We start from the raw sequence: 27,987 nt of genomic DNA, 5'->3' as shown, positions 1-27,987 counted from the left end.
ATCTCATCTCTGCTTTTTATGGATAATGTGGTTCTGTTGGCTTCATCAGGTGAAGGCCTCCAGCTCGCACTGGAACGGTTCGCAGCCGAGTGTGAAGCAGCGGGAATGAGGATCAGCACCTCCAAATCTGAGGCCATGGTTCTCAGCCGGAAAAGGGTGGAGTGCCCACTCCGGGTCGGGGATGAGTTCCTGCCCCAAGTGGAGGAGTTCAAGTATCTCGGGTCTTGTTCGCGAGTGATGGGAGAAGGGAGCCAGAGATCGACAGACGGATTGGTGCTGCGGCTGCAGTGATGCGGACGCTGCACCGGTCCGTCGTGGTGAAGAGGGAGCTGAGTGTAAAAGCGAAGCTCTCAATTTACCGGTCGATCCACGTCCCTACCTCACCTATGGCCACGAGCTGTGGGTAGTGACCGAAAGAACGAGATCGCGGATACAAGCGGCAGAAATGAGCTTCCTCCGAAGGGTGGCTGGCCTCTCCCTTAGAGATAGGGTGAGAAGTTCGGCCATCCGGGAGGGGCTCAGAGTAGAGCCATGGCTCCTCCACATCGAAAGGAGCCAGTTGAGGTGGTTCGGGCATCTGACAAGGATGCCTCCTGGGCACCTCCTGGGTGAGGTGTTCGGGCATGTCCCACCGGGAGGAGGCCCAGGGCAGACCCAGGACACGCTGGAGAGATTATATCTCTCGGCTGGCCTGGGAACGCTTTGGTGTTCCCCGGATAAGCTGGAGGAGGTGGCTGGGGAGAGGGAGGTCTGGGCTTCTCTGCTTAGGCTGCTGCCCCCGTGACCCGGCCTCGGATAAAGCGGATGAAGATGGATGGATGGATGGATGGATGGATGGATGGATGGATGGATGGATGGATGGACAGAAATTATTTTTTGGAGCGGCACAAATAATTTGTGTGGCATCAGATTTGATGCAGAACAGCTGATTGTTCTGTAAATAGTTTGAAATGTTTATTTAAAAACGCCTTGGCTGCATTAAAAAAATAAATAGCTGCAAAAAACTTTGTTGTTTGCCAAACTGAGTTACTTTTTTGAAGTAGTAACTATATAATTAATTGCCCAACATTGGTCATTATATGCTGTATTTTGCAGACAGAGTTACAGACTCTCTCCCAGACCACAGACTCATAATACAAGTCAGAGCTTTATGGAAAAAAAAAAAGAAAGTTGTGTTTTCAAAATTGGAGTTCAAGTTATTTTTACTTCCAATAGTGTTAACATACTACACAGGTCATGAACAGGATTTTTTACATTTTCATTGTAAGTGGGCTAAAGCAGTTAATTAAAAGTAGTCTAAAATAAATGTAATGTTGCAATTTGATTATTTTAATAAACCATGTAACTTGGATGGATTAGATGCTGGCGTGACCACAGTGCACACGTCTGATGTCGCTCACAGTGGTCCAAGGGATGCTCAGGGAGTTTGTGTGTTCGCTCAGACACATGAAACATTAGAGGGAACATTGGCGAGCAGGTGTCACTGTGGAGATGTTGTTTCGAAGAATCGATACAATTGTGACACAAATGTTTTAAATGTTTAACAAGGCCTCGCTTTACCCATCACTAGATTATGACTCTCACTTGCATTTTGTGTTTACAAATACAAAACCAATCAGGAATGGAGCAAACACTTTCACACCTTTCACACACCTGGGCCTTTCTGTGTGGGGTTTGCATGTTTGCGTGCCAGGGTGGATCCTCCCTGGATATACTGTCACTGTCTTTTCTTTTCGTTTTGAATGGTTGGTTTAAGAGTATTTTAATACAATAGTAACAAATAAAAATAGTACAATTAAAGTACAAGAAAAGACAGTTGTACAAAAGATTATTTTAAGTATTGATAAAAATTATGTTTAAGTTTTATAGAATTATTTTACTAATGATTTTGAGTAAAGAGTACTATTGTAAACTTGATTTATCTAATGCATAATTTAAGATTCTATGTTAATATAAATTAAAAATATAGTTTCACCTTGACTAAAAACGATTGATTTAGGCAGTTTAATGTCAACTAATTGTTGGTCAGAGTGTAGGTAACAGACATCTTTATTGCTGCCGCAATAAAACACAAAAATAAGACGAGAAAATAATTGGTTAAATGCTGAAAACTGTTTGTATAATATTCAGAGTTGTGTGACACTATATTTTATGACGCATGAACCTTCTTTTTTTTTTAAGAACTTTATTTACAGATAGTATAACATACAAGGCACAATCCTTAATCTCAATATGTAACATCCTCGGTTGAGCAATATAGCAAGAAAAAAAACAAAAAAAAAAACAAAAAACAAAAAAAAACAATAAACCCAAAGCTACAAAAAGAGAGAACAATCAATGAAGGATTTGAACCAAAGGCAAAAAATACCATGAGCAAAAAAGGGCCGTCATGATTATAACATAGGGAGGTTTCTTCTTTTTTTTTTTTTTTAACATAGATCAAACTCGTTAAATAAAACAACAAGCTTATGAGCTTTCTTATTATTCACAAGTTTTAGCGATTTAGCCCAGAGTTTAAAGTCATTCAGCCATCTGTTTATACATGGTTTAGCTTTAAAATATCTACATTTATGAATAAAAAATTTTCCCATTAACAAAAACGTCCTAATCAACAAGTCAAAATCTGCATTCTCAGCAAGTATTCCAAATTTTATTACTGTCATCGTCAAATGTGGTAACTGAATTCTCCTGGACTGTAGCCAGCTCCACATGTCAGTCCAGAAGGAGTGCACTGACTCACAGTAGAAAAACAAGTGATTCAGACTTTCAATATCATTTTCACAAAATGTGCAGGCGTTCACATCTAAGTTAAATTTCCGTCTTAAGAATCCATTGGTTGGATAAACCTCATTAATGATTTTAAAGTGAACCTCTTTTACTTTAGGGAAAGAGGAAGTGAAATATACTTTTTCTTATCGCCTTAACCTCCATGGACTCAAATTCTTTAAGGATATAATTTCTTTTAACCGGATTAGGGCAAATTTCATTTATCAAAATATTCCTGATCACCTTGTTTGTAAACCTGCTGTCATCAAATTCAACTCCAGCTATGCAGAGCTGCCTCAGTCCAGGAGAAATTTTAGAGTGCACAATATCTTCTTTTATCATTGATCTCAAAGGGACTGGGATGGCTTTTATTAAGGATTTATATCTCTTAGCAGTACATCTTACATCAAATTTCTCACAAAACGTCTCATGTTTTAATAAGACCCCATTCTCATCCATAAAATGAGCTACAGCCCAAATCCCTTTAGATCTCCATTCATCCATGTACACAGATTTCCTACACAAACGGATATACCTGTTGTTCCATATAGGGGTATTGTGAGGAGTAAAGTTATGTTTATAGATTAATTTCCAGTACAGAAGGGCCTGCTGATGGAAAGCTGAGAGTTTAACAGGTAACGAACTGCAATCAAAGTCACAGCGTAACAAAAAGTCTATTCCACCCATTTTGCCAAAAATCAAATTGGGAATAATGTTCCAAAAGGAATTTTTGTTCCTAATGAAAGATCTTAACCATTTCAATTTTAGTACACCATTCATAACATCAAAGTCAATGGCATTAGCCCCACCCTCTTCATAATTCTTAATCATATCATTTTTCTTTATATAATGACATTTGTTCCTCCATATGAATCTAAAATTAAGATTATTTATAGATTTAATCAGTTTTGGAGATATGGGCAGAGAAAAGGCTGGATAGATTAGTCTGGATAGACTGTCCATTTTGGTTAGCAAGATTCTCTCAAACAGAGTTATGTCCCTTTGCAGCCACCTGTTCAAAATTGACTTACACTTTTCTATATTGGTACAGATATTCTTATTTTCTGTTGATGTCTTATCCTTACAAATTACAATACCCAGATACTTCACCTCTTTTTTGATCTGTATATTATTTATCGCTTGAAGGGGACATGACGCATGAACCTCTAATAATGATGTTGTTAGGCTTAACTTTCCGGGAGCTGCGACAGCTGGAACCGCTGCCGAAAACTGTGGCGGTGACAGGAAAACGGGACGCGGTGTCGTGAGTATACGCACCGGCGATAGAGTTAAGCCGAGCGGTGAAACTGAAGTTATGGGGAAGGTTGTGGATTGTCCCACGAACTGCAGTCTTTACCAAAGGCAACCGTATCCTAACTTTTGTACACACATTGCGTCACGTCTACAAAGTCGGCTAGCTAGCGAACGTTTGCAGAATATTTCCTATTCCCTATTATTGATTAGGTAACAGCACACTAAACTCGTCAGTGGATTACATCAGAAGTACGGAGAAATTCGTACGTAGGAATGCTGTTTTGAGGTATCCTTACTCCAGGTACTTCGCTCTGCAGCACAGCTGTAGGTGGCGGCAATGTGCAGCTTGTTTCAAAACGGTTTTGAAACGAAGAAGAGAGAAACCAGAAGGAAGGACTGCTCTCTGTGTGATTGGCTGAGATGTGACCAATGGAAAGCTGACAGGATATTATCGCGTGTTCGCGAGCGCGCGCGCGTGTGTTTGGTAGTAGTGTGGATAGTGCAGCAGAATGTTAGGAAAAGTTTTGACTTCGCTGCTTCTTCTCGCTGTCTTCTTCTATGAACCCGCTGAGGCGCAGAAGAAGAAAGAGGTGATGTCTTCAGTGGTGTATAGCCAAGAAAGTTGTTAAACTTTGGAGGGAGTTTTTCCAACTTCGTCAAAGTTGCACGTCGTCTGTTTCCGCATCATTCTTGGTAGCTAGCTTAAGCTAACAGCTGCTAGAAAGAGCCCAGTTACTCATTATCTAAAGTAGTTTTAGCAGTTACAGCAGTAGCTTAAATAACATGCTAATTTCATCAGACAGCATTAGTTTGATCACAGTTGTTAGCTCCGACTAACCCAACTACTGGTTGTAAACTTGACTGGGCGTTATTGAACCGGAAATGAATTAAACATTAATTACCTTTATTCTAACGCCACAAGGGCGCGTTTAACTGAACGAAAATAAAATGCATAGACAATAGAAAGACGTTTGTTTTTGCTACTGGAGCTTTAGCAGTTGTTGGTGTCTTTGTGTGTGTGTAGACTCTGCTGTCAGAGAAGGTGACGCAGATGATGGAGTGGGCCTCCAAACGGTCAGTCATCAAAATGAATGGAGATAAGTTTCGTCGTTTTGTCAAGGCTCCCCCTAGAAACTACTCAGTGGTCATCATGTTTACAGCACTGCAGCCACAGAGACAATGTGGAGTGTGCAGGTAACAAGTAGCAACAGGAAGAGCATGCACTGCTTTTATTCCAGCTTGGATTTGTGACTTTAAAACATGTTTCCTTTTCAGGCAAGCTGACGAAGAGTTCCAGGTGTTGGCTAACTCCTGGCGTTTTTCTTCTGCCTTTACCAATAAAGTCTTTTTTGCGTCTGTTGACTTTGATGAAGGATCAGATGTATTTCAGATGGTGAGACATTTTATTCTGTTTTCATGCATTTAAAAACATCTGTCAGGCCAACTTCTGTATATATAATGAAGTAATCTTAGAGAGACTTCGTAATTTTATTATAATTTAATGCTGGCACTCATTTGGTTTAATGAAAACATGTTTTTTCTTCATAAAATCATTCAACAATAGCTGTACTGGAGCACCTTTTTATTAAAATGAATTGTTAGACCACAGACTGCTTCTGTTATTTTAATATTATCACACTTTTGTTTTGTACAATACATTTGTTTAAACAAATTTAGTTGACCTAAAAATGTGTGCAGTGTTCAACCCCTGGGCTGTTTCCCTGTTGTGTTTGCATGTTCGCTCTGTACCTTTGTCTGTAGTCCAAAGTAAAAGATGATAAATATTAGAACATATTTGATTACATTTAATCAGACATCCCAGAGGAGTCTAACTTGTTAAATCCCATCACTACACATATCTAATCTTCTGATTGTCTCTGTATTTTCAGCTGAATATGAATTCTGCCCCAACATTCCTCCATTTCCCATCCAAAGGAAAACCTCGAAGGTCTGATACATATGAGCTCCAGGTCCGAGGCTTCGCGGCTGAGCAGCTGGCTAGATGGGTGGCAGACAGAACTGATGTACAAGTAAGTGTCAAACGTTTCAATGAGATCAGTGAAGATGTTTGCAATAAAATAAATTCAGACTTCTAATTAAAACAAACGAACACAATCAAACACGGGCATGGTGAGAGCCTCTGAAGTCTACTCTCATGTTTGTGTGTTTCAGATCCGTGTCATTCGTCCTCCCAACTATGCAGGGCCTCTCCTGCTGGGATTCCTTCTGGCTGTGATTGGTGGACTTGCATATCTACGAAGACACAATTTAGAGTTTCTCTTTAACACAAATGTCTGGGCCTTCTCCGCACTGGTAAAAACTACCATCATATACACATACATGCTTAAATGCTTAGTGTTCAGCCAAGCTTATTTGTTTTTTCTCTGGTGATCCAAGTAAAAAAAAAAAGAAGATCAAAATCTTCTGTCGTCCATCTCCACACCGTGTCCAAAAGCATGTCAGATAGCCTTATAGTGTTGTGAAATGTGACAGTATACATGGGTGTGCACATTATCTGTGGCTCAATACAAGTCACCCTACAAACTAGACAAAAACAAAGCAGATCTGCTGTAGCAGGTGTAGTTCCCCTGTGGGCGCTTTTCTCCACAGTTACTGTAAGAACTGTTTTCTACATTAGTGTGCAGAAGTCTTGACTTTGTTTTGCTTCCATAAAGCCAGACTTTCTTTTAATTGTTTTAAAGTGGCTTTCAGTTCTCCGAGCTGTCTTTTTTGTTTCAGGGTTTCTTTAGACACTGGCGGCTTTTTCAATCATTTTTGGTTCAGTACTTGTACCTGACAGTTTTCAGAGGACTTGTTGAGGCACTTAACACCGGCTTATGTATAAAAAATGGGCATCTAGCTCAAAAGATTAACCTCTGTTGTGTCTACACAGACGAATGATCCAATAATCCCAGCACTTCGCTGCTACCAGCCTGTTGCAATAATAATAATGGATTGCATTTATATAGCGCTTCTCGAGACCCTCAAAGCGCTTTTACAATTCCACTATTCATTCACTCTCACATTCACACACTGGTGGAGGCAGCTACAGTTGTAGCCACAGCTGCCCTGGGGCAGACTGACAGAAGCGAGGCTGCCATATCGCACCATCGGCCCCTCTGGCCATCACCAGTAGGCGGTAGGTGAAGTGTCTTGCCCAAAGACACAACGACTGAGACTGTCCGAGCCGGCCTCGAACCAGCAACCTTCCGATTACAAGACGAACTGCCAACTCTTGAACCACGATCGCCCCTACTAAATACATACATTTCCCCCAAAAGATGACTCCCAAAGAGCTATTAGCCAAACACTTAGATATGTCAGCATCTTTTTCTAATTTCGTAGAACAAAATAATATTGTAAATGTTAAAGTACACATCGATCAGTGTGTAATTAATGCATTCTCATATACGTAGAATTCCTTCATTAAAATGAGATAGGAGCAGGCACCGGTTTGTTTCACAACATAACTCGCTCTACATGCTAATCAAGTCACAAACGTGTTTCTTAGTGAAGCACGAACAGGAATCCAATCAGCACGCGTGCAGGATAAAAAGGTTGATGTGGGGAAAACATGACTGTGTTTCAATAAGAAACATGTTATGTTTGTGGTGTGATGTGCATGTAGTGCCTGTAACTGTGAACTGTTTAGTTTTAGGTGGGAAAAGAGAGACTGTATGATTGCATTCAGTAGTGTTGATTGCATTTTGTGATCTGCTCTGACAGCTGATTGTGTGCCTCTGCAGTGTGAACATGGACAGTGTGTCCTTGGTTTTAACATAAAACTCATTGTTGCAGCCAGTGACAGCACAAACTCGACCCCCTTAAACAGATTTTTAATTTTACTCTCCTTATAATCCACTGACTTATTGGTTCTGTTACTACTTAGCTAACATAAACTAATGTAGGTCGCTTAGCAACCAACCACCCCAGACGATGGCGTTAGACAAGTTTTAAAACTTTAAGCACTTAAATCCAGCTTCAGACGGTTAAATCTGTCTGTTTTTAAGAGCAGGCCTCCATGGTGCAAGTTTATACATTTAGTGTTTCATGTCCAACAAGAAATGCAAACATGCAAGTCACAACAACATAAAGAGTCTAGAAATGTTAAAGAAAGAGATGGAGCTTCAACAATTCATCGAGTAATTCAAACAGTTCCTTGTTTAACACACAGCATGTGTGCTTCACTGACATGTGTGACTAAACACAGACCTGTAATACAAACGTATTTAGGAGCAACATGTGAGTAAAAAGTTTGATAACATTAAGCAAACAGTCTCCAGTTTTCCAATAAAAAGGGCAAAAAGCACTGGGTATCATTAAAATTGTAACAGATTAGATGATTTTCATGACAGAGAACTGAACAACATGCAGCTAACGTACCAAGAAGGGCTTGATGTGTCCTGAAGATTACGCAAAGAAATCACACAAAGAGATCACACTGCGTTTAAAAATAAAGGTGGTTGTACAAAATATTGGCTTTCAGACTCGTTAGAATGCTACAGACTTGTGTAAATGTACTATATACTGCATGACCTTGTGTTTACAATTCAATTTCAATATTCAATATTCTGGTTTTGTTAGCAAAAGATAAAGAAATGGCGGCGCTCAAGACTTTTGCACAGTACTATAGATGCATGTGATTCAGTGTAACTGGTACAGTAAATCAGATGAGCTGGGAAGGACCAGCTGTCAGTTAAATCTGTACATTTGATATATAGTGATCATAACACTCGCCTGGAATAATCTGGAGACGGTGGAAACAACCGAAGAGCTGTTTCCTTTGTTTTGTTTTTTTGTGATAAAATGTGTGAACAAGTGAAACTCTTACAGTCAAGTTAGATGTTTTTGTTCACATAAAACACCCAACAGCTCATACGTCTTTGTGTTTTACACATTTTATTTGTGTTTCAGTGCTTTGTCCTGATCATGACTTCAGGGCAGATGTGGAACCACATCAGAGGACCACCTTATGCTCACAAAAACCCCAGCACAGGACAAGTTGTAAGACACATACAGTTCATTCATGTCACTAATGTAACATGTTGGCTCCAACAGAGTTACTACAACTATTTAACAACGTGCTTAACTGACGTGTGCCACTGTAAGCTGACTGAAGAGGTCAGAAGATGACATCATCATGACCATGAATGTAATGCATGTTACCATGCTGAATGATTGGACGACACACATCTTTAATGAGTCGAGCTGAATTTATTTTGGAGTTTCTTTATTCCACACATGGCCACACACACACACACACATATGTGTATGTATGTATGTATGTATGTACATACGTACGTGTGTATATATACACGTATATGTACTAGTCAATAAAAATAAAGGAAGTATAAAGTTGTAGTGAATAATGATCACTAATGAGAAATGAAACAGTGTTAAAAGATTAAAAGATGTGAGCCTGTGTGGAGAAAATGCAAAATAAATTCATATTCGTTAAAGAGCAGTGATGGGTTATTAAAGATGTGTGCTGGTAAAAGGAGGTTACCATGACACTCATGGCCACATTAAGTGTATGTAGTCTTTTGACCATAACTGTATTTTGACCAGTCTAAGAAAATATATTGATTTGAAAAGTGAGAGATGTGACTGTGTGTTTTCAGAGTTACATCCACGGCAGCAGTCAGGCACAGTTCGTGGCGGAGACACACATCGTCCTCCTCTTCAGTATCCTTCAGCTTTCTGCAGATTAACACTTGTATAGCCAGTGTCCACTAAACACACACATTTCTCTTTCAGCTCAACAAACCTCCATGGATAATAATGGCTTCCCTCTGCACCATTTAACCATTTACTAAACAGATGATCTTCTTTTTAACATATTGGACCATTTTTTAAAAAATTCTGTTTTCTGCCACTTGTGCGAGGCCAGATCGCGCAGGCAGCAGCCTAAGCTGCGAGTCCAAGACCTCCCTCTCCACAGCCACCGCAGCTTATCCAGGGACACGCCGAGGTGTTCCCAGGTCAGAGATAATCTCTCGGGCATGTCCTGGGTCTGCCCCGGGGCCTCCTTCCAGTGGGACACAGGGAATTTCAACCATGTCTTTTAGTTGTCTAACTTATCCATGTTTGACAGAATAGTAGGCTGTGATCAGCACGCCTGTCTCCACTGTTCACGGTCCACAGTGTAGCTGTGACACAAAGCACCTTTGTAGTTTTTTCATTTTTCTCAGTTTTATGTGCGATATTATTCTGAATTAGATTCTGAGCACATCAAACTGTGTGAGCACCACCTGTGTTATTCCAAAATCCAATACAGAAACTTTTTGCCTCAAAATTTTACACACAGAAAAAATGAAAGTTTGCTAGCAGCTCTTTCTTCTTAGCATTCTTCTTTCAAAACCTCTCGAGCACCATCAGATTTGAAGTGTTGGTGCACAGCCATTTTCAAAGCTCTCCAGAGGGATTCAGCCACGTTCAAATCTTGGCTCCTGCTCTGCCACTCAAGAATATTTTACAGAGTGGTCCTGCACCCACTCCTTGTTCTATTGGAAGCTCAGCCTACCCCCAGTCTGAGGTCCAGAGTGCTCTGGAGGTGGCTATCATCATCGTGTCTGTGGATACATCTTTCCTCGACCCTGACTAGTCTCCCAGTTTCTGTTGTCAAAGTTTATCCTCACACTGTGATGCTGCCACCACCAGGCTTCATTGTAGGGATAGCACCGTCCAGGTGGTGCCCGTTTTTCTCCAGACATGACCTTTGGGATTCAGGCCAGGAGTTCAGTCTCTGTTTAATCAGAGAAGTATGTTCCTGGTCTGAGAGTCCTTCCGGTGGCTTTGGTCAAACTCCTGACGGGCTGTCTTGTGCCTTTTACCCAGGGGTGTCGCTACTAAGGCCCTTCTGTCCCGATCAGTCAGCCAGCTGTGGGAAGAGTCCTTGTGGTTCCAAATTCTTCCATTTACTGATGATGGGGAAAACCTCACTCATTAAGACCTTCAGTGCTGTAGAAGTTTTTCTGTACACTAACCCAGAGCTAAGTCTCACTACTGTCTACAGCAGGGGTGGGCAATTCCAGGCCCCGAGGGCCGGTATCCTGCAGGTTTTAGATCTCACCTTGGGTCAACACACCTGAATCACATGATTGGTTCATTACCAGGCCTCTGGATAACGTTGAGGAGGTAATTTAGCCATTTAAATCAGCTGTGTTGTTCAAGGACACATCTAAAACCTGCAGGGACACCGGCCCTCGGGGCCTGGAATTGCCCACCCCTGGTCTACAGACAACTCCGTGGACTCGATGGTGCATGTCAGAGCACAAACCAAGCTCTCAGCTTTTGGACCTCACAGAGACGAGTGTATGCCTTACCTAATCACATCCACTCAGCTGAGTTTACCACAGGTGGACCTCAGTCACATAGTAAAGCAGCAGAAACAGGACACAGCTGCTTAACTTTGACTTTCATGGCAAATAAATATTTATCTACATGTGATAGTTTGGAGTTTTTAATTTTGCATACATTTGCAAGAATTTCCAGCAGACTTTCTTCACTTGGTCATTTTGGGCCACTGTGTGCAGAAGCTTTTTCAGGGACGAGCTCTGTCTGTGTGCAGCAGTGCTGTGTGAGGTTGTCACCTGCAGGAAGCCAGAATGCAGCACATTAGTTTAAATTAAATGAATCCGTTACATTTTAATATTGATTCATATCTGAGTATATATATTTTTTAATTAATTACATTTTTCTCCCGGAGGTACCAGTCTGGTACTTTGACACAGAGCACAGCTGGGCCCTGTCTGAGTGACTCAGGCCTTTGTACCTGCTCAGGTTTCCAAAGCTGTTTACACTCCTGTTTCCCAGATTCTTCTGTAAATGCTGGCACAGTCTTGGTTCTTGTACCCATTGTCTGTGTTTATTTCTGGGGTGAATGGTGGCCTCGTTACCAATAAGGTAAAAGCTTAGCTGTGAGTAGATGGATGCTATAAACTCGTTGTTCAACCCTTGACCCAGCTGTCAGATGCGGCTGTTACCATGGGAATAGTTCTACTGTGTGAAGCTGCTACTTCAGACATGGATATTGGAAAGAGAAAGAGTACGTGTATACACACACACACACACACACACACAGATCACTTCGTGTCTTCAGGTTTTCTAAGATCATTTTCCAACAGAGCAATAAGAATATCTAAATTGTACGTGCATTCCTGTGTATGATCCTGTTTACCAAGTTCTTCTGACCTTAGAGCATCTGTGTACTTATACGAATATAGAAAACACTCCAGAGTTTCCAGATAATAACTTTTGATAGAAGTGTCTAACCTAACCTTGTCTAAACCTGATATTCCAGTCAGTGAATCATCATCCCTGACTTTGTATACTTGTCTGCATCATGCATAACGAGGTATAATAGCAGAACCCTGCGTGTCAGTTATGTGTGTTGCAGGTATTGGTCTAGTTATGCTGTTCTTCAGTTGGTTGCTGTCGATCTTCCGAGCCAAGTACCATGGATATCCATACAGGTGCGAACACGTTAATATTGGATTCTCCTGTTTAATCCACTGTGACTGGCTCAGATGCTGCTTTGTATCGTATTGACTGAAAGTTGTCTCATCTCTGTTGCAGCTTCCTGATGACTTAGTGCTGATCAGCTCCTCCAGAGTCAAAGCAAGTATAGGTCAGAGGTCAGCCGTTCTGCAGGGTGCTGTCCACAGCATCTTTGATGAAAAACTGTTTGCCAAGCCATGGTTTGTCCTCTGATCTGTTTAATAAAAGTCAGTACATCATATACATACGGTGCCTTTTACAAAATCACAAGTGGTTCCTTTACCAACGACAGAGCTCTGATCGCTGCTGTGCAACATGAACAGTCATGTACCAAAAGGTGTCTTCTTGGTCCGAACTTTGGCCAAATTGTTTGTTTTTGATTAATTTCTAACCTGCAGATTTCCCGCTGTGTTTTTGTCTTAAAGTACAGACATGAGTCAGGACTGTTTAGTTCTTGTTGCTAAGACCTCAGCAGACATTATAGTCTGTTGTTGCTGTGACTCTTAGGATCCAGCAGTAGTACTCTGTGTGCTATTTGTACTAAAAAGGTTTTGTTAAAACATCAGTTTAGCCCATATATGGATCTGTTGGTGCACTTACGCGTTTCTTTTTTATATACAAATACTTCCCTCCTTTAGTAATACTCTGCTTGATTTTTACTGAGTTTGTACACTTTTGTTGCAGTTAGGCTAACAGGAACAGAGATCGTGTTGGAGAAAGTAGTTCTTGTTAAACTTTCCCCATAAACTCTGAGCTCAGAAATACTGATACCAGGAGTCACTTTGGCAAACAGTAAATAGAGAGCATAGTCTTGATTTTAAACCCACATTTAAATTTAAATGTGATATTTAACATTTACACTCTATTTGCCCCAGGAACTGTTAAAGTTAGCTGTGTTTCCTGTGTTTGGGGTTAACAAACCGAGTTTTCACTAAACCTGTTTTCGGGATCACGGCCCTCACACATGTAAAATATGATCTGTAGAAACAGAAGTTATTTTCATTACATGGTTCAGTAAAATTCAATAATCAGGTAATCTTTGGTGTCTTATTACTGTGATCACAGCCCTTTTGTTTTTAAATGAAAAATGTCAGATTGTATGAAAATATGTTGATACTTTGTTGTCAAGCTAACTGTTCACATTTGGGAATTCTTTCCAAATGGGCCTTATTTGCAGAGCATGATGGGATTCATGTGTCTTTATGTGTGTATACATGAGGACTGGGAGAAGGTTGCATTGTGTGTATTATGCTTTAAATGTGTGTTGTTGCTGCGTTATCAAGTTCAACAAAGAGGGAATATTTGATCAGAGCTGACTGTTGCTGATATTAAAGTGTCTTAACTGAGGATCTGTGTGTGTGTGTGTGTGTGTGTGTGTGTGTGTGTGTGTGTGTGTGTGTGTGTGGTGTCACCACCAGACTCTGCAGAGTGACTTTACTGAGACTCTTTTTTTATTGTATTTTAGAACACTACAGTCCACTGTAAATACAGATCACATCACATTAAAGAGAAACAAAACATCAGCAGAACAGTAGAGAATACAAAACCAAACTGAGGGGGAAAAACAAAACAACACAAAAAAACCCAAAACCATAGCCAGCCTTGACTACGTGGGTCTTGCTGCGTGCCACACTCTGAATACTTCGTCAGAATTCCAATATCTATCTCACTCTAAGTTCTAGTCTGATCCTTTTGTTCTGAACAGATATGGATCCCACTTCTGGTGGAAGCTCTCCGCTTTATTCAGAAGTCTGTATGAGAGTTGTTCTAGTGCAGCGAGTCTCCCTAGTTGAACATGCCATACAGAGACAGGTGGGGTGGAAGGGGGCTTCCAGTGGGAGATGATGAGTTTACGGCCCAGCATCAGTGCAGTCTGTACCCACTCAGCAGCCTTAAGTGGAACATGTTTAAGGAGTGATGGGTCCCCCAAAACGAATAGTCTTGGTGAAAAGGGAATATCCCATCGTATAGTTGATGTGATAAAATCATGTATCTCAGTCCAAAAGATTTGGGTTCTAGGACAGCTCCAAACCATATGGGTCAGTGTGCCCACCCCAGTCTGACATCTCCAACACTCAGGGGACTGTATGAGGTTCGCCCTGTACAGTCTGTGTGGCGACCAGTAAATTCGGTGTAATAATTTGAATTGGATTAGTCTCGTTCTAAGTTCCCTGGACACCTTTTTACTATTCTGCAAAATTGTAGTCCATTCCTGATCTGTAAAAACCACACCAAGGTCAGCTTCCCAAGCTAATCGGAGGGCGGGTACCACATGTGGTTACTCGTGCCCTTAACAAGCATTGAGTAATAATTAGAGGCTTCACGACCTCCACCAAAGAGTTTTTTGATGTAGCTGAGATATTCGATGATTGGAGGTGACGTGGAGGAAGAACCAAAGGTTTTGAGCAGTAACTGCCGGAGCTGCAGGTACCTGCAATACTGACTCTGTGGCAACTGAAACTGCGCTTTAAGGTCATTGAAGGACTTGAGAATTCTCCCCTGATACAGGTCTCCAAGAACAAGTATCCCTCTCTGGACCCACAGCCTCCAGAAGAACGGAGACTTATTAATGCAGCGTTTCGGATTGAGCCATATGGAGGCCTCAGTATGGAGGTGGGAGTTAAAATTTAATAGCACGGCCACCTTCTTCCATGTCGTCTGCAGGAATGAAAGAATGGGATGGGTTTGTATATCTGGTGAGAGCTTGGTGGTTAAAATGTGCATTGGGGGGAGTGGTGAGCACAAAGCACTCTCAAGGCTAAGCCATGGGGGGACTCGTTCTGGAGGGAGAGCCCAATGAACCATATGCTGAGACTTTCTTTTTGTAAAGAGGACTGTGCCTGAATCAGTCTCAAAGTGTTACTGGTTTAGTTTCTCAGATATGAGGCACATTTCTGCTGCAGTCGAACATAACACATGATTTTGACCAAGTTTCTGGTATTTTTACTGTATAATTCCACATATCACTTCAGAAAACAGATGTCAGTGTGACACTTTAATATTTTCATAATCATATTAATAAAGTACCTCCCCATACACACTATTAGACACTTACACAGAGAAACCTTATGAATACAAGCACATACACACAGGTATGCACAAACACACTATCTTGGTTGGCTGCTCCCTCTAAACATATCATACATTATTAGTACTGTATGCTCCTCAGTAACATTCAACATTTATTATTTACTGTTTCCAGTTCTGTACTTTTTTTTTTAGTTAAAATAAATAATAAACAGTCTTAATAAAAATCTAATCAACTATGACAGTTAAGTGGACAAAGTATAACAAAAAGTCCAGTTGGGGAAAAATATCCGTTTCTTGGCCTTTACACAGTAATTGCTACAGTGCTGAACAGGACAGGCAAAAAAACAAGACATATTAATAATTAATTAATATTATGGGATTAATATATTTTATAATAGCGTTTTTCACCCTACGGGTCAGATTATACGCAATTAATAGAGGAGAGACTATATTTTTATTTCGTGTATCAAGTTTTACGTGTTATTTTAACGTTTGCCTGTAGGAGGCGGTAACACTTACTCAACTACACTAAGCCTCAAAAACAGAAGAAGAAGAACGAACCCGGAAAACATTGCAAGATGGCGGAATCGGAGAACAGCAACAGTGTTAGACAGCCATTAAATGTGGACGCAGAACCTCTTAAATTATCAGAGTTGTTAGATCGTGGTTGGAAAATATTCGAGGAGGTCGACAGCACAAACGAGCCTCTGGGCTCAAACAGTATTCAGGTGAAAGTTAAGCGCGGTGTTCAAATGTTAGAGGAAGCCTCCCGGATGGTCGCTCAGCTCGACTTGTTTAGTCGCAACGAAGAGCTCGAGGAGATCGCCACGGTAGACCTGAAGTACCTGCTGCTGCCCGCGTTGTTAGGAGCTCTCACCATGAAGCAGACCACCCGGGACAAACCACCCGGGACAAACGGAGATTAAGGTGTCACAGTTTAAACTGAAACGGGTAGTGACGGAGGGTCCAGACGGTACCTAACAGAGAGCAAATAAATAGCAAATGAGCTAACCCTCCGGCTGTGTTATGGACTACCCACTCCAGTTTTAGCGACTTTGTCGCTATATTTAGATGACCCCCTAGCGAAAAAGTATAAGGTGTCACATCGCTTTTTCTCAACAAGCAGCGGGTGCTGTAACACAGTCAGTTCTTCTTTACTCCACTTATGCTGGTGGATCACAAGGTTTAAAACTACTTATATACACACACACACCTGACTCCGGAGGGTCACTTTTGCCGGAAGATGGAAACAGGGTTAAACATTAATGTAAAAAGTATTTAACAGAGAGCAAATAAACTCTAAATGCATTTAGGACGTTTTTAAATGAGCTAATTTTCTCTCCTCCGGCAATTATATTAGCATGACAAATGTTCAAATTAGGTGATGACGTCAAGCACTTCTAGCGACTTTTAGGACAACCCGATTTTCAGCTTGGGTTGGCAACACTGACCCACTCAGGTGCGTGGGTTTGTTTCTCACTAACATCAGTTCTTGACATAAGCCTGACATGAATACATTCCTGTATTCTTAGTGGGTTTTCTTGTAGAATGAATAATACTCTCTGGGATAAGTAACTGATTATTAAGCATTTGTTATTTTTGTGCTGGGATTCTGTTACCTGGACGTTTTCAGCGGGAGAAACGTTTCGTCATCATCCAGGTGACTTCTTCAGTCTCAGCTGACTGCAGGTTTCCAATCTTATAAACAGGACATTTGCATAATGACTGACACCAGCACCACTGTAGTGGGCTGAGAAAAAAGTCCCGCTCACTGTGCCAGTTAGATCACATCATCCTAATAATTTCGAAATGCAAAAGCATTTTTTTAATCACATAATTACAGCCTCATTTATTTTTAACCACCACTGCAGCTGAATGTATATCAGTGATTACGTTTAAGTGACTTTTATGCATCATTACTTTGTGTGTGACAGAAAAACTCCCACTGAACATGTTTGTGAACAAAGATGGCCACCTCCTGTTTCTATTCCCAGAATGCTACAAATTATTATATATTAAAAAATATCACTTGATTTTTCAAGTTAGCACCAGCTGTTTTATGAAAACCCAAGTTTTATTCAAATTCAGATTTTTTTTTTAATCCTTTAAGTGCCAGTAAGATGACATACTGCCACCTACTTTTTAGGGGGAAAAGGTAGATGGTTGCAGTTTGTTTTACCGTATAATTGATGAAACCTAATATTTTTTTCAACCATCATTGCAGATCAGTACCAGTAACTATGATTTTTTTTTTTAAATTTTATTTTGTGCATTGTTACTTCTTTTTAGGAATGCCAAAAACCCCTCCCACTTGGTGTTTTAGTGGCTTAATATGGCCATTTATTGGTTGATTTTACAAAAATGCTATATCAATGTGTATTTCAGTGTGTTTGTGTGTGTGCATCCTGGAGAGCAGCAGGATGTGCAAACACTGGTTCTAGCAGACACACTTTCCACAGCCTTTGGTTGCCATTCTCCTGTAGGCGCACAGTTCGCACCTTGTTCTCATTTTGTTGGTGGGCTGTGGGTTACGCTCTGACCCACAGCCCACAGACTAATGTAACCAGGGATCAGTGGCAGCAGCTGCTGCTGAGCACGGGGGGCAAGGTTGTCACCAGCATGTGCCCCGAATCCAGGAACATCCTTCATTGGTAGCTTTTAGAGGACTCCCAGTCCTGTGCCTGATTTCCACAGGACAAAGGCATTGTGTGCGTCATTCTATGATTGTGCCAACCAAAGCCAGTTTTCTTCTGAGGAGTTCTCTCCTCCCTGTGTGGAGTTTGCATGTTCTCCCCTTGTTTGTGTGGGTCCTCTCCAGGTACTCCAGCTGATATATACAGCTGAACACTGGTGTGTTCAGCTGTATATATCAGCCAAAGGTGGCTACTTTGAAGAGTCAGAGGTTTTGAATACATTTTGTCTATAAATTGATTCCATGATTTCTTTTTTAACTCCAGTTGCTTATTTGTACTATGGTTTCATTTCAGCGTGCAATGAGACATTAAACTGCATCATTCTCAATAGAAAACTGCAAAAATTGTGGTGTTCTAAAACTTTTGACCCGTAGTGTATTTCAATGTGTAAAGACTGTCTCCAGGTGGAAGACAGACGGACCAGATTGTTCTGTAAATAGTTACACAGAAAATGCCTGTATTTTTATGTAAATAGATTTATATAACTTTGAAAAATTTGCACACATTTTTGACGTTTACAAGTTATATTTGCATTTCAAGCCACACTGAACATTATGGTGAGAGAGAGGAAAGGTTTCTTTGTTTTTAGTTTTTCTACAAAATTGACATTAAAGAAAAGCTGTTGGAGTGAAATCCCTCGAGCTACTGCTCACTTCATGTTAGCAACCAATGAGTTTTGAAGTAAACAACAATTGAATTGATTGGATCAGCCATAAATTGTCTTGTTGGTCTAATCACTCTTTTTCAGTTTGAATCCCACCGTTCTTTGATGGACTGCACTGGTGCATCCCTAATCACCTGTGCCTTTGTTTGTTTCTGTATGAACTAACACAGCACATTGAATACATTTACTTTGAACAAGCTGCAGTGTTCATATAATGTAATAACAACAGGTTCTTTTTATTAACTGCACTGCTAATGAAGGTTGTACATTTGGGTATTTATGTCACATAAGTGAGTCACAGAAAAGTGTGTCCAAAGTGCCACAGATTTAAGTCACACAACCAGAAAGTGATGGTTTCTTAGGAGTGTGTGTATTTACATGAAAGCTTCTAAATAACAGAGTTCACATAAGTGTGATTTGGAGCATGTGTTAATAATGACTCAGTGACGTGTGCTTTTTGTTTCAGTCTTTCCCCGGCCCAACCAACCTGGTTGCTATGGCAGCACAGAGACAAGCTAAAATTGAGCGGTACCGTCAGAAGAAGGAGCTTGAGGCCAAACTGTCTGATGTTCGGAGAGCTGTGGAGAGCGGACAAGCTGATGATGAAGTCACCAGAGATTTTTACCTTCTGAATGTCCGAAGATGGGTCACTGTGTGTTTGGAGGAAGTAGAGAGCATTGACCAAGAGGTGGAGATACTCAAAAAGATGGATATGTTTAAGGAGAATCCTCCCAAGCAACCAAGTCACCCATCCAGGCCCCCCATGAAACCCTTCATCCTCACCAAGGATGCTGTACAGGTGAGCTGGTTTGTTGTAGTACTGATTTAGTGACATGCAGCCACAAGATTGCACATGCAGCCTGGACTCTCTTAATCAACCTGTATTGTAATTTCCTAAAGTGGTCTGCTCGTTAGTCATCTATATTTGGTAAAGGACCCGTGCCTGTGAGGATGATGCGTCACACAGCTTCAGTGATGTTGAGTCCATGTCTGATACTGTTTTAAGTCTTCAGTGTAATACGTTACTTTTTCTGAGTAATGACCCAACACTGATCAAAGCAAAGCTCCAGCAGGCACAAACATTTGACCACACAACATGTAATGAATTTGCACAAATGTCTTTGATATGCTGCTTAGTGATGGTGTTTGTGAGAACCCCATGAGAATCAATAAGTAATATCGATAATGGAATCACTAAATTCTTATCAGTTCCCATCCCGACTCCATTTGACTGTAATCCGCTTTGACACGTCTCCATATTTCATCGGCACCCTGTTCATGTTTCATTCCTGCACTAACTGTTGTTTCAGCTAACTACAATCTGCTAGCCACTACACTGATAACATTATTAATGAGCAATAATAAATAATCAAAAGAGAAGTTCAGAATGTTCATTTTTATTGGCCTGTGGAACTTATGTTAATGCAGTTTTACTAATATAATACAGCTATACTCGCTATATCACGGTTCACCTTTGGCGACCTCGCTGTTTCGCAGATTTCTTTTGTTTTGTGCGATTTTGCATGTTTTTTTTCTTTGTTCTTTTTTTTTTTTCTCTTTTTACAGCGTATTGTGTTCTGCGTCCTGATTGGCTGTAGTCCATTGTCAATCACTCTCGTGCCGTGTCTCCTGTACAGTACATAATGCGTTCAGCTTGTCAAATTTACATAAATCTTCAATCCTAGCAGTGTGACTCTGAAGTGCTGAACTGTATGTTTGTACATTTTCTCCCCAACAAACAACAAAGTCGATGAAACGTCATCACCTGCGAGTGACTTTGGTTTCATTCTGTAATACAGGACATATTTTTCTACAAAGGTTTGAACTTTGTGTTTAAACAAGCGAGAAAAGTGTGAAGATGTTCATGCCTGTCTGAGAAAAGTGTATAAAGTGTGTAGTGAGGGGTTTTTAAAACATCTATAATAACTGTAAAAAATAAAGATGGCCACTTCGTGGATTTCACTTATCGCGGGTTATTTTTAGAACATAACTCCCGCGATAAACGAGGGAGTGCTGTATTTAATTTCACTAATGTTACAAATCCTTGAAATAAAGACAGTCTGATACACCTCAGCCCTGCTCTGTGGAGGAATCACAGCAACAGGCTGCCACCAGCATTCAGCAAGCTACCTAATTTAAACATGGTATCAAACTACGATAACAGTTCATCTGTATGTTCTATGTAGCATCTGAAGCTTTACTGTAAATGTTTGAATTATGCCTTCTGTTTGGATCAGGGGTGTCAAACTCACGGTGCAGTTATATCAGACCGGCAGGATCATTTCACAGGTTATTAATGTCAGTATGTGGGAACTGAATCTTCAGCCCTGCTGAGGATCCATGCAGACATGGATCCTTCTTTATTTTGATGGGCACACCATGCAGCCAATTACATGCAAAGACTGGGATGATGTGAGGATACCATTAGTGAAAGAAGAAAGGGGGGGAAGACAGCAAGTATAGTGGTGCAGGCCAGGTGGACAGAGAGACGGGGAAATGGATTAAAATGATGTCCGGATAAAGTGAAGACACAAGTGAAAATGTAAAACGAGCAGCACCTGGCTGCATTTCAGTGATCCTGCAAAGCTGAGTGCAGAATTTATAACATTAGGAGCCGGCTGAAATGATCCCCGTTTTTATTTTTGAGCCATTTTTCATTGCAGAGGACAAAAAGGTTTCAAACTTGTCCAGGCCTTAAACCGCACCTGTGTTCTCCCAGTGGTAGTAAATCTATACAAATAAGGCTTTTACGAAAACGCTGAATAAAAATTTGCTTCCTTGAAAAAGACTAAAGTTACAGTTCAGTGTTGAATATTACATCAAATAAAGTAGATACGAAGTGTCTTTGAATGGCAGAGACAGAAATGTGTGCATGTACTACACAGAGTGTCGTAATGAGTCTCACAGGTCTGAGTTTGTGCTTGAAGTTATTTATAATTCCTGACTCGCTGATCACCACAAACAAGCACAAGCAGGAAGTTTTACAGCTTTTCCTACTGATAAAAAACCCATTCATGGCCATTCATACTACACAAAGTCATGAAGGAACAGACGATTAAATGACAAAGATTTTTAACTACAGTTAAAAAAACAGAAATCTGAAATTGACCACTAAAAGCATAATAGTTGTTAATCTCTGAAATCGGCTCTGATATGTGGATCCACTGACTCATCACAGTGTCAGCAGACTAAACTGAACCAAAAACATTCAACCAAATATTGGAAATTTAATTCCAGTCTGCTTAAAAATACGAATTACTGTTAAAAATGTAGTTGCTAGTCCCAGAGACCATTACCTCTAAAGAACAATACCAGTAAAGAAATGGGAGTTCTGGAAATATGTTGATTCACTATATCATTCAGTAAGAAAGTAACCTAACCTCATTAGACAGTTAAATCTATATTGTAAATCTAACCCTACTTCCAAAGCTTTAACTTAAACTAGATGAATTATATATTCAGAAAGCACACGGAGCTTTTATTAAAGCTAAATGTAACAAAAGAAGATAAGATGTCAAATCCCTGATAGTTAACAGTGTAGAAATTACAGACAATTAATTCAATTCTGGAGAAATCTGTCAGTTTAACAGCTGCCTGTACAGCTTATAGATTCTCTTTAGAAGATGCTATTTCTACACTGGTCTGAATCTGGCTGCTCACCCTCTACGTGCTCTCTTTGGTACAGTGGGTGAGGATGATAAGTGTATTACTGGGACAAATCATCAGGTGCTGTCTTTTGGTTCCCTCCTGGCCAGGCGTACCATCTTAGTGAGGTGGAAAGCTGCTGCCCCGCCCACCCATGTCCAGTGGTTTGTTAATATTATGTCATGTCGCAGTCTTGAAATGATCCACTGCTTTCCTCCTTTCCTGACATATTTCTCAAACCTTCAGTTTGAGGATGTTCCTACTGACTGACACCTTGTTTATCACGTATAGGCCTGATGACCTGCTGGTGTGTAAGCTGTACTGTGTGAATGTGAAACTCAGTTGTGTTACAGCCCATTTCTGTGTGGTTGACATTATTTGGGTCGTGGTGTTCGTTTCCTTTCTTTATCGATGTATAAATGTGAGAGGTTTACTCTCCCCTCTGCAGCTCTCTGCTCTGGGCTGTAACCAGTCCTTGTATTGTTGTTTGTAAACTACATTTAGGTTGTAACAACATAGTCAAACGTATCTCCAAAGTAGATGTTTTAAAGATGTTTGTGAAAATCAGATAACAGCAGAACTTAATGCAGTGACTGGACGTCTCTGGGTTTGATGGCCCTAAGAAGACCTTTACAGGCATTTTGGGAAGATATAAAAGAGCTTTTACATCAAGAATTTTCAGAAATATTATAGACTTGTCCTCCCCTTCTTATTGCTCATCTTCAAACAGGTCATTTAAATCTCATTACAGAAACACATGAGCTTCTTAAAAGGAAGATTCATAATGACATCAGACTGCTGCTGGATATCACTGAATCAAGAAACCTAACAGAGGGATTCCTTTTCTTTCTGGATTTTTAATATGCCTTTGACTCAATGGAGCATCAGTTTATCTCTTTGTTACTGTGACTCTGGGTTTAAATTCAGAAACTTAATTTGTGGTTTCTGTCGCAGTGTCAGCGGTCGTGTCAGTATACCACTCCTAGCTTTAAGGTTAATGTAGGAATTCCTCAGCGTTGCCCTCTCTGTCCATATTTACCTTCAGATGTAATGACATTAAGAAACTAAATGCTTTGGGTACAGATGTTATCATAAGTTGATGACAACATGTCCAGGGCTGGTAGATGAAGAGTAGAAATAATCTAGAGAGCTGTTGACTTTGACTGCCTAATGGGACTGTTTTTAAAAGATAACTGGTTAAAATCCTGGATCAAATACAGTGGCTCGTTTTGTTGCTATATTCCATCTATTCAGTAAAGTTCTATTGTTAATGCAACGCTTATAACACTCATAACACTATACTGTGGAATAATAGATGCACTCTGTGAGCCTGGTTCTGCTGGAGGTTTCTTCCTGGGTTGCAATCAACATCCACACTCTAAAGATCTTTGGCACTTGGTGAATTGCTAAGTAATCCTTTAGAGGCCTGAAAAGCAGGCCTCATGGATCTGTTTTATGGGCCAGAATAACCTACTGCTGTAACACTCCTGCACAGGTGTAACCAATTTTTGTGAGCAAAGACCCAAAAATGGGTCAAGCAGTTTTAGCAAACAGCTCAACCACAAAATCTGATCAGTCTTTTACTTTGAATTCAATGAAATCGTTAACATTATCAGAAATGATCAAATAATACTGGTGCTAAATACCTGCTACTGGTCTTGCTGTGGTTTGAGGGGAAACGGTCCACAGATGTAGTCCTCTTCTCCTCTTCCTACCTGGCAGAAGGAAGTCCAGTTCAGTGGACACAGCGTTGACACTCGAAGAGGATGAAAAATTGATTGAGTTGCAATTTTTAACAGACTTTAACTGAATAGCTTGAAAACGCTGATTAGCTGAAGTTTTCATGCAAGTGCTGTACTTGAAATGTGATGAGGGATCAGCAATGTAACAAATGTCACTCTGCTCCTTGTACCTCAACATCATGCCACTCAAAAACATAAAAATGTGAAGGTACATTTTTGAATGTCTTCAAGTTCATATTGGATCAGTTATTTTCTGAGTGAATTTGTTTCGATTTGCTTGGATATGGATTAATGTCCTTAAATCCATGTGTTTACTTTGCACACAGGCTAAGGTGTTCGGGGCCGGTTATCCCAGTCTTCCTACCATGACAGTTGATGACTGGTATGAGCAGCACAAGAAACACGGAGTCCTGCCTGACCAGGGTGTACCCAGGAAGGCCACTGCGGAGGATCACGGGGATCCAAGCGAGACGGACGAAGAAGAAAAAGAGAAGAAGGTTGAAAACGATGACGATGAATCTCTGCTAAAAGCCAGAAACTGGGATGACTGGAAAGACACTCACCGTAGAGGTTATGGAAACCGCCAGAACATGGGCTAGCTCATACCAACAAGTGTGTTCAAACAGACTTGTCTCTCACTTCATTTCTATACCAAATGAAGAAAAACACCACCGCATCAATAAATATGTACATTCATTACTTTGTCTGCAGGTTAGTTGGTTTGGAGATGAACACTACTGCTGATTAACTCGTGTTACCACCGCTCTTTTGATTGGATTACATTCTCCTATGTACCGTCGTGGTTTCCAATTACAATAAAAATGCACAATTTTACTGGAACCTTGAAACATTTGTGCTTATCCCTTTTATTATGTCATGGGGAGTGTGACTCCTCGTTTCTCCAAGGGTTAAGAATGACTTATCAAACAGCTGTATGGCTGTGAAACAGTTCATGATCTCTGACAGTTCATTGTCTCTAGTCTGCCTCGTATCTGTGACCTAGAAATCTGTCTCCGTGCGTCATCTGCTCAGTTCCCAAAGCTGCGTACTGGAAACGTTTTGCTCACATACTGATTTGAAGAGGATGGCTGGTTACTTGCAGACGCTGGACTCTGTTTGATTTTATATATAAAGACAGCAATAACAAACTTGCCCTACAACATCACAACATATTACACTGGTTCAAATTTGTTTGACAAAAGCTAATTCCATGCTTACTGCTCCCATAGGAATGAAAAAGGTAAGTAGCAGCCAGGTGGGGCTAATGATACGCTCACTGATATCCTCCATGTGCGTTTTTTGCAGTTGGTGCTGATACAGCCTTAAGGAGAATCAGCTGTGGTCTTAATGAAGCAACTGCTGCTGCCCATGATTCTGGGTTATAAGAGCATTTTCAAATAATCTGAAGTCCATTATTGGATGTTCGGATCATTTTCTCGTTGACATAAATGGGTGTGCACGAATCGCTTGACGCACAGATCACGTGATTGCCCAGGTGGGGTTTTGAGACGGTGCCAGCAGCTCCCAGACTCCCACAAATGTAAGCCAGCATCTCCCTCTGTATGTCCCTGAGCAGTACACTGAACACCTGAGCAGCCCTGGCATCTGTGGGCCGCACTTGGAGGGAGGAGCCTTCAATCTGGACAGCCTTCGCCGTCTCACTGTGACGTCATCGGTGTTCAAGTGCATCCTTTGAAGGATGCAGCCACTAAATTGGGACACAGCTTGTATTGTGTATGCATTTTCTCTGTCAACAGACTCTAGCATCTGATTGGTTCCCCAGCACAGAACGTCAAGACAGAATTGATTGATATGATGGTGGTGTGGACTTGAGGCAGTCGGGTATCCCACAAATCCCTTCAAATCACAAGAGCAGGTGGAGGTGCTGTATACTGTAGGTAAAGTGTAGAGCAGAGGTCCCCAATCCCAGTACACGAGGGCCGGTGTCCCTGCAGGTTTTAGATCTCACCCTGAGTCAACACACCTGAATCACATGATTAGTTCATTACCAGGCCTCTGGAGAACTTCAAGATATGTTGAGAAGGTAATTTATCCATTTAAATCAGCTGTGATGGATCAAGGACACATCTCAAACCTGCAGGGACACCGGCCCTCGTGGACTGGGATTGGGGACCCCTGGTGTAGAGCAAAAACACCTTTCATATTTTTAAGATTCATTAAGTTTCATTACTGGATCGTTTTAGTGAACCTGATTGTCTCACTGGAGCACATGTTAAACTGAATTATTCATTTGTCTTTATTTCCTGGTGTTCATATGTGTTTAACTCGTTTTAAACGTTACTTTTAAATTAAAACTAAGACAGAATTTTACCAAGAGCAGAAACCTCTGAACCAGCATGTTGGTGCTGTTTGTGGATACGGAAGACTCCAGAAATGATTAGGATATCTGTTTTATTTTATACATATTCAACTGTTTTCTAAACACCAGCTGTCTTTTGTGAGTTTCGGGGGAAAAAAATCTAATTAACATCTAAAGTATGTGTTTTTGTTCAGTTATCAGTCAGACCGGGCAGCACGGTGGCGCAGTGATTAGCCCTTTTGTCTCACAGCAAGGTGCTGAGTTTAACTGCACCACCTGACCGGGGCCTGTGGGGAGTTTGCATGTTCTCCCCGTGTTTGCGTGGGTTCTCTCGCTTCCTCCCACAGTTTAAGGTCCATATGCAGTTAGCGGTGTTAGGTTAATAGGCTAATCTAAATTGCCCATAGGTGTGAATGTGAATGGTTGTCTGTCTCTGTGTTAGCCCTGTTTCGGGCTGCTGACCTGTCCAGGGTGTGAACCACGCCCCCTTTGCTTGACGCAGGCTTCGGGGCTTCAGTGCTATGTAAAATCGTTGATGATGAGCAGATGAAGCCTAATAAAGCCTTGAAGCTTTCCATTCAGTTGCTTCAAACAAAGGCTCATTTCTCCAGCTTCATGTGCGCACAAAGCCCCCTGCTGGTCAAATGGTAACTTTAGTCATTTTTATTAAGAAATAAATATTTTTCTCACTCTGCTTGGACTCAGTTGATCGATGTTTTTAGAAATGGGCTTTCTGGCCCTGGAGAAAACCCTTGCACATGGTGCCAGGAGGCAGGGTTATACAGGTTAGTTGTACTGCTACACTTGTGAAGGTTCCTCCACCTAACAAATCCCACTTTAAGCCTCGGTGCCACTGCTGCCATCACAACATTCACAGCATAATCAGTTGTGCAATCCAATAAAACAGCAACCTGACCAGGTGCAGGCTCAGCCAGCATTTTCAGATTTTCATCTCTGAGAATTTCCAGATGTGATATGTTTAACCAGTTGTTTTGCCAACAACACCTTCAGTTTTCATTAGTATTTGACTTAGTATTTGATTTAAATCAAATCAAGGTCTGTGTTTCTGAACTCACAGTACACACACTAACATATGATTTATAAAATATGATACTGAAAGAGAATGTAAAGTATTCAAAATTAGGTCAACCTTAAACATAACAAAGTCCTGAAGGAAAGGAAGCTGAAAGATTACTGAAAGAAAAGTAAAGAAAAACACGGTGTAACGAAGGCAGCACGGTATTAAATAAGGTGTTTGATCATTTTGGTTTATCAAACATAGAGTACTTGCTAATTGTTCAGTTACTAATAGTTTTTATTGAACATTGCAACGAGCAAAGCTGCTGATATAAACAACAGAGAGCATCGGTTCAG

At 40.8% G+C, this 27,987-nt stretch overlaps 2 protein-coding genes across 2 annotated transcripts; both read left to right on the top strand.

The window, feature by feature from the left end:
- Nucleotides 1-4,452: 4,452 nt before the first annotated feature.
- On the top strand, nt 4,453-13,866 carry LOC116335284 (magnesium transporter protein 1-like). Its single transcript, XM_031758938.2, has 10 exons — nt 4,453-4,610; nt 5,045-5,214; nt 5,296-5,413; nt 5,910-6,050; nt 6,193-6,333; nt 8,935-9,024; nt 9,642-9,705; nt 11,993-12,067; nt 12,404-12,494; nt 12,598-13,866. The coding sequence occupies exons 1-10, from the start codon at nt 4,530-4,532 to the stop codon at nt 12,611-12,613; spliced, it is 987 nt and encodes a 328-aa protein (XP_031614798.1). The 5' UTR covers nt 4,453-4,529; the 3' UTR covers nt 12,614-13,866.
- Nucleotides 13,867-16,090: 2,224 nt separating this feature from the next.
- igbp1 (immunoglobulin (CD79A) binding protein 1) lies at nt 16,091-25,141 on the top strand. Its single transcript, XM_039615945.1, has 3 exons — nt 16,091-16,472; nt 19,373-19,705; nt 24,620-25,141. The coding sequence occupies exons 1-3, from the start codon at nt 16,128-16,130 to the stop codon at nt 24,890-24,892; spliced, it is 951 nt and encodes a 316-aa protein (XP_039471879.1). The 5' UTR covers nt 16,091-16,127; the 3' UTR covers nt 24,893-25,141.
- Nucleotides 25,142-27,987: the final 2,846 nt, after the last annotated feature.

Source organism: Oreochromis aureus, linkage group 2 (genome assembly GCF_013358895.1).
Source record: "Oreochromis aureus strain Israel breed Guangdong linkage group 2, ZZ_aureus, whole genome shotgun sequence".
Classification (NCBI taxonomy): Eukaryota; Metazoa; Chordata; class Actinopteri; order Cichliformes; family Cichlidae; genus Oreochromis; species Oreochromis aureus.
Note: the sequence above shows the minus strand (reverse complement) of the source record. Positions and strands in the feature narration are given on the sequence as shown.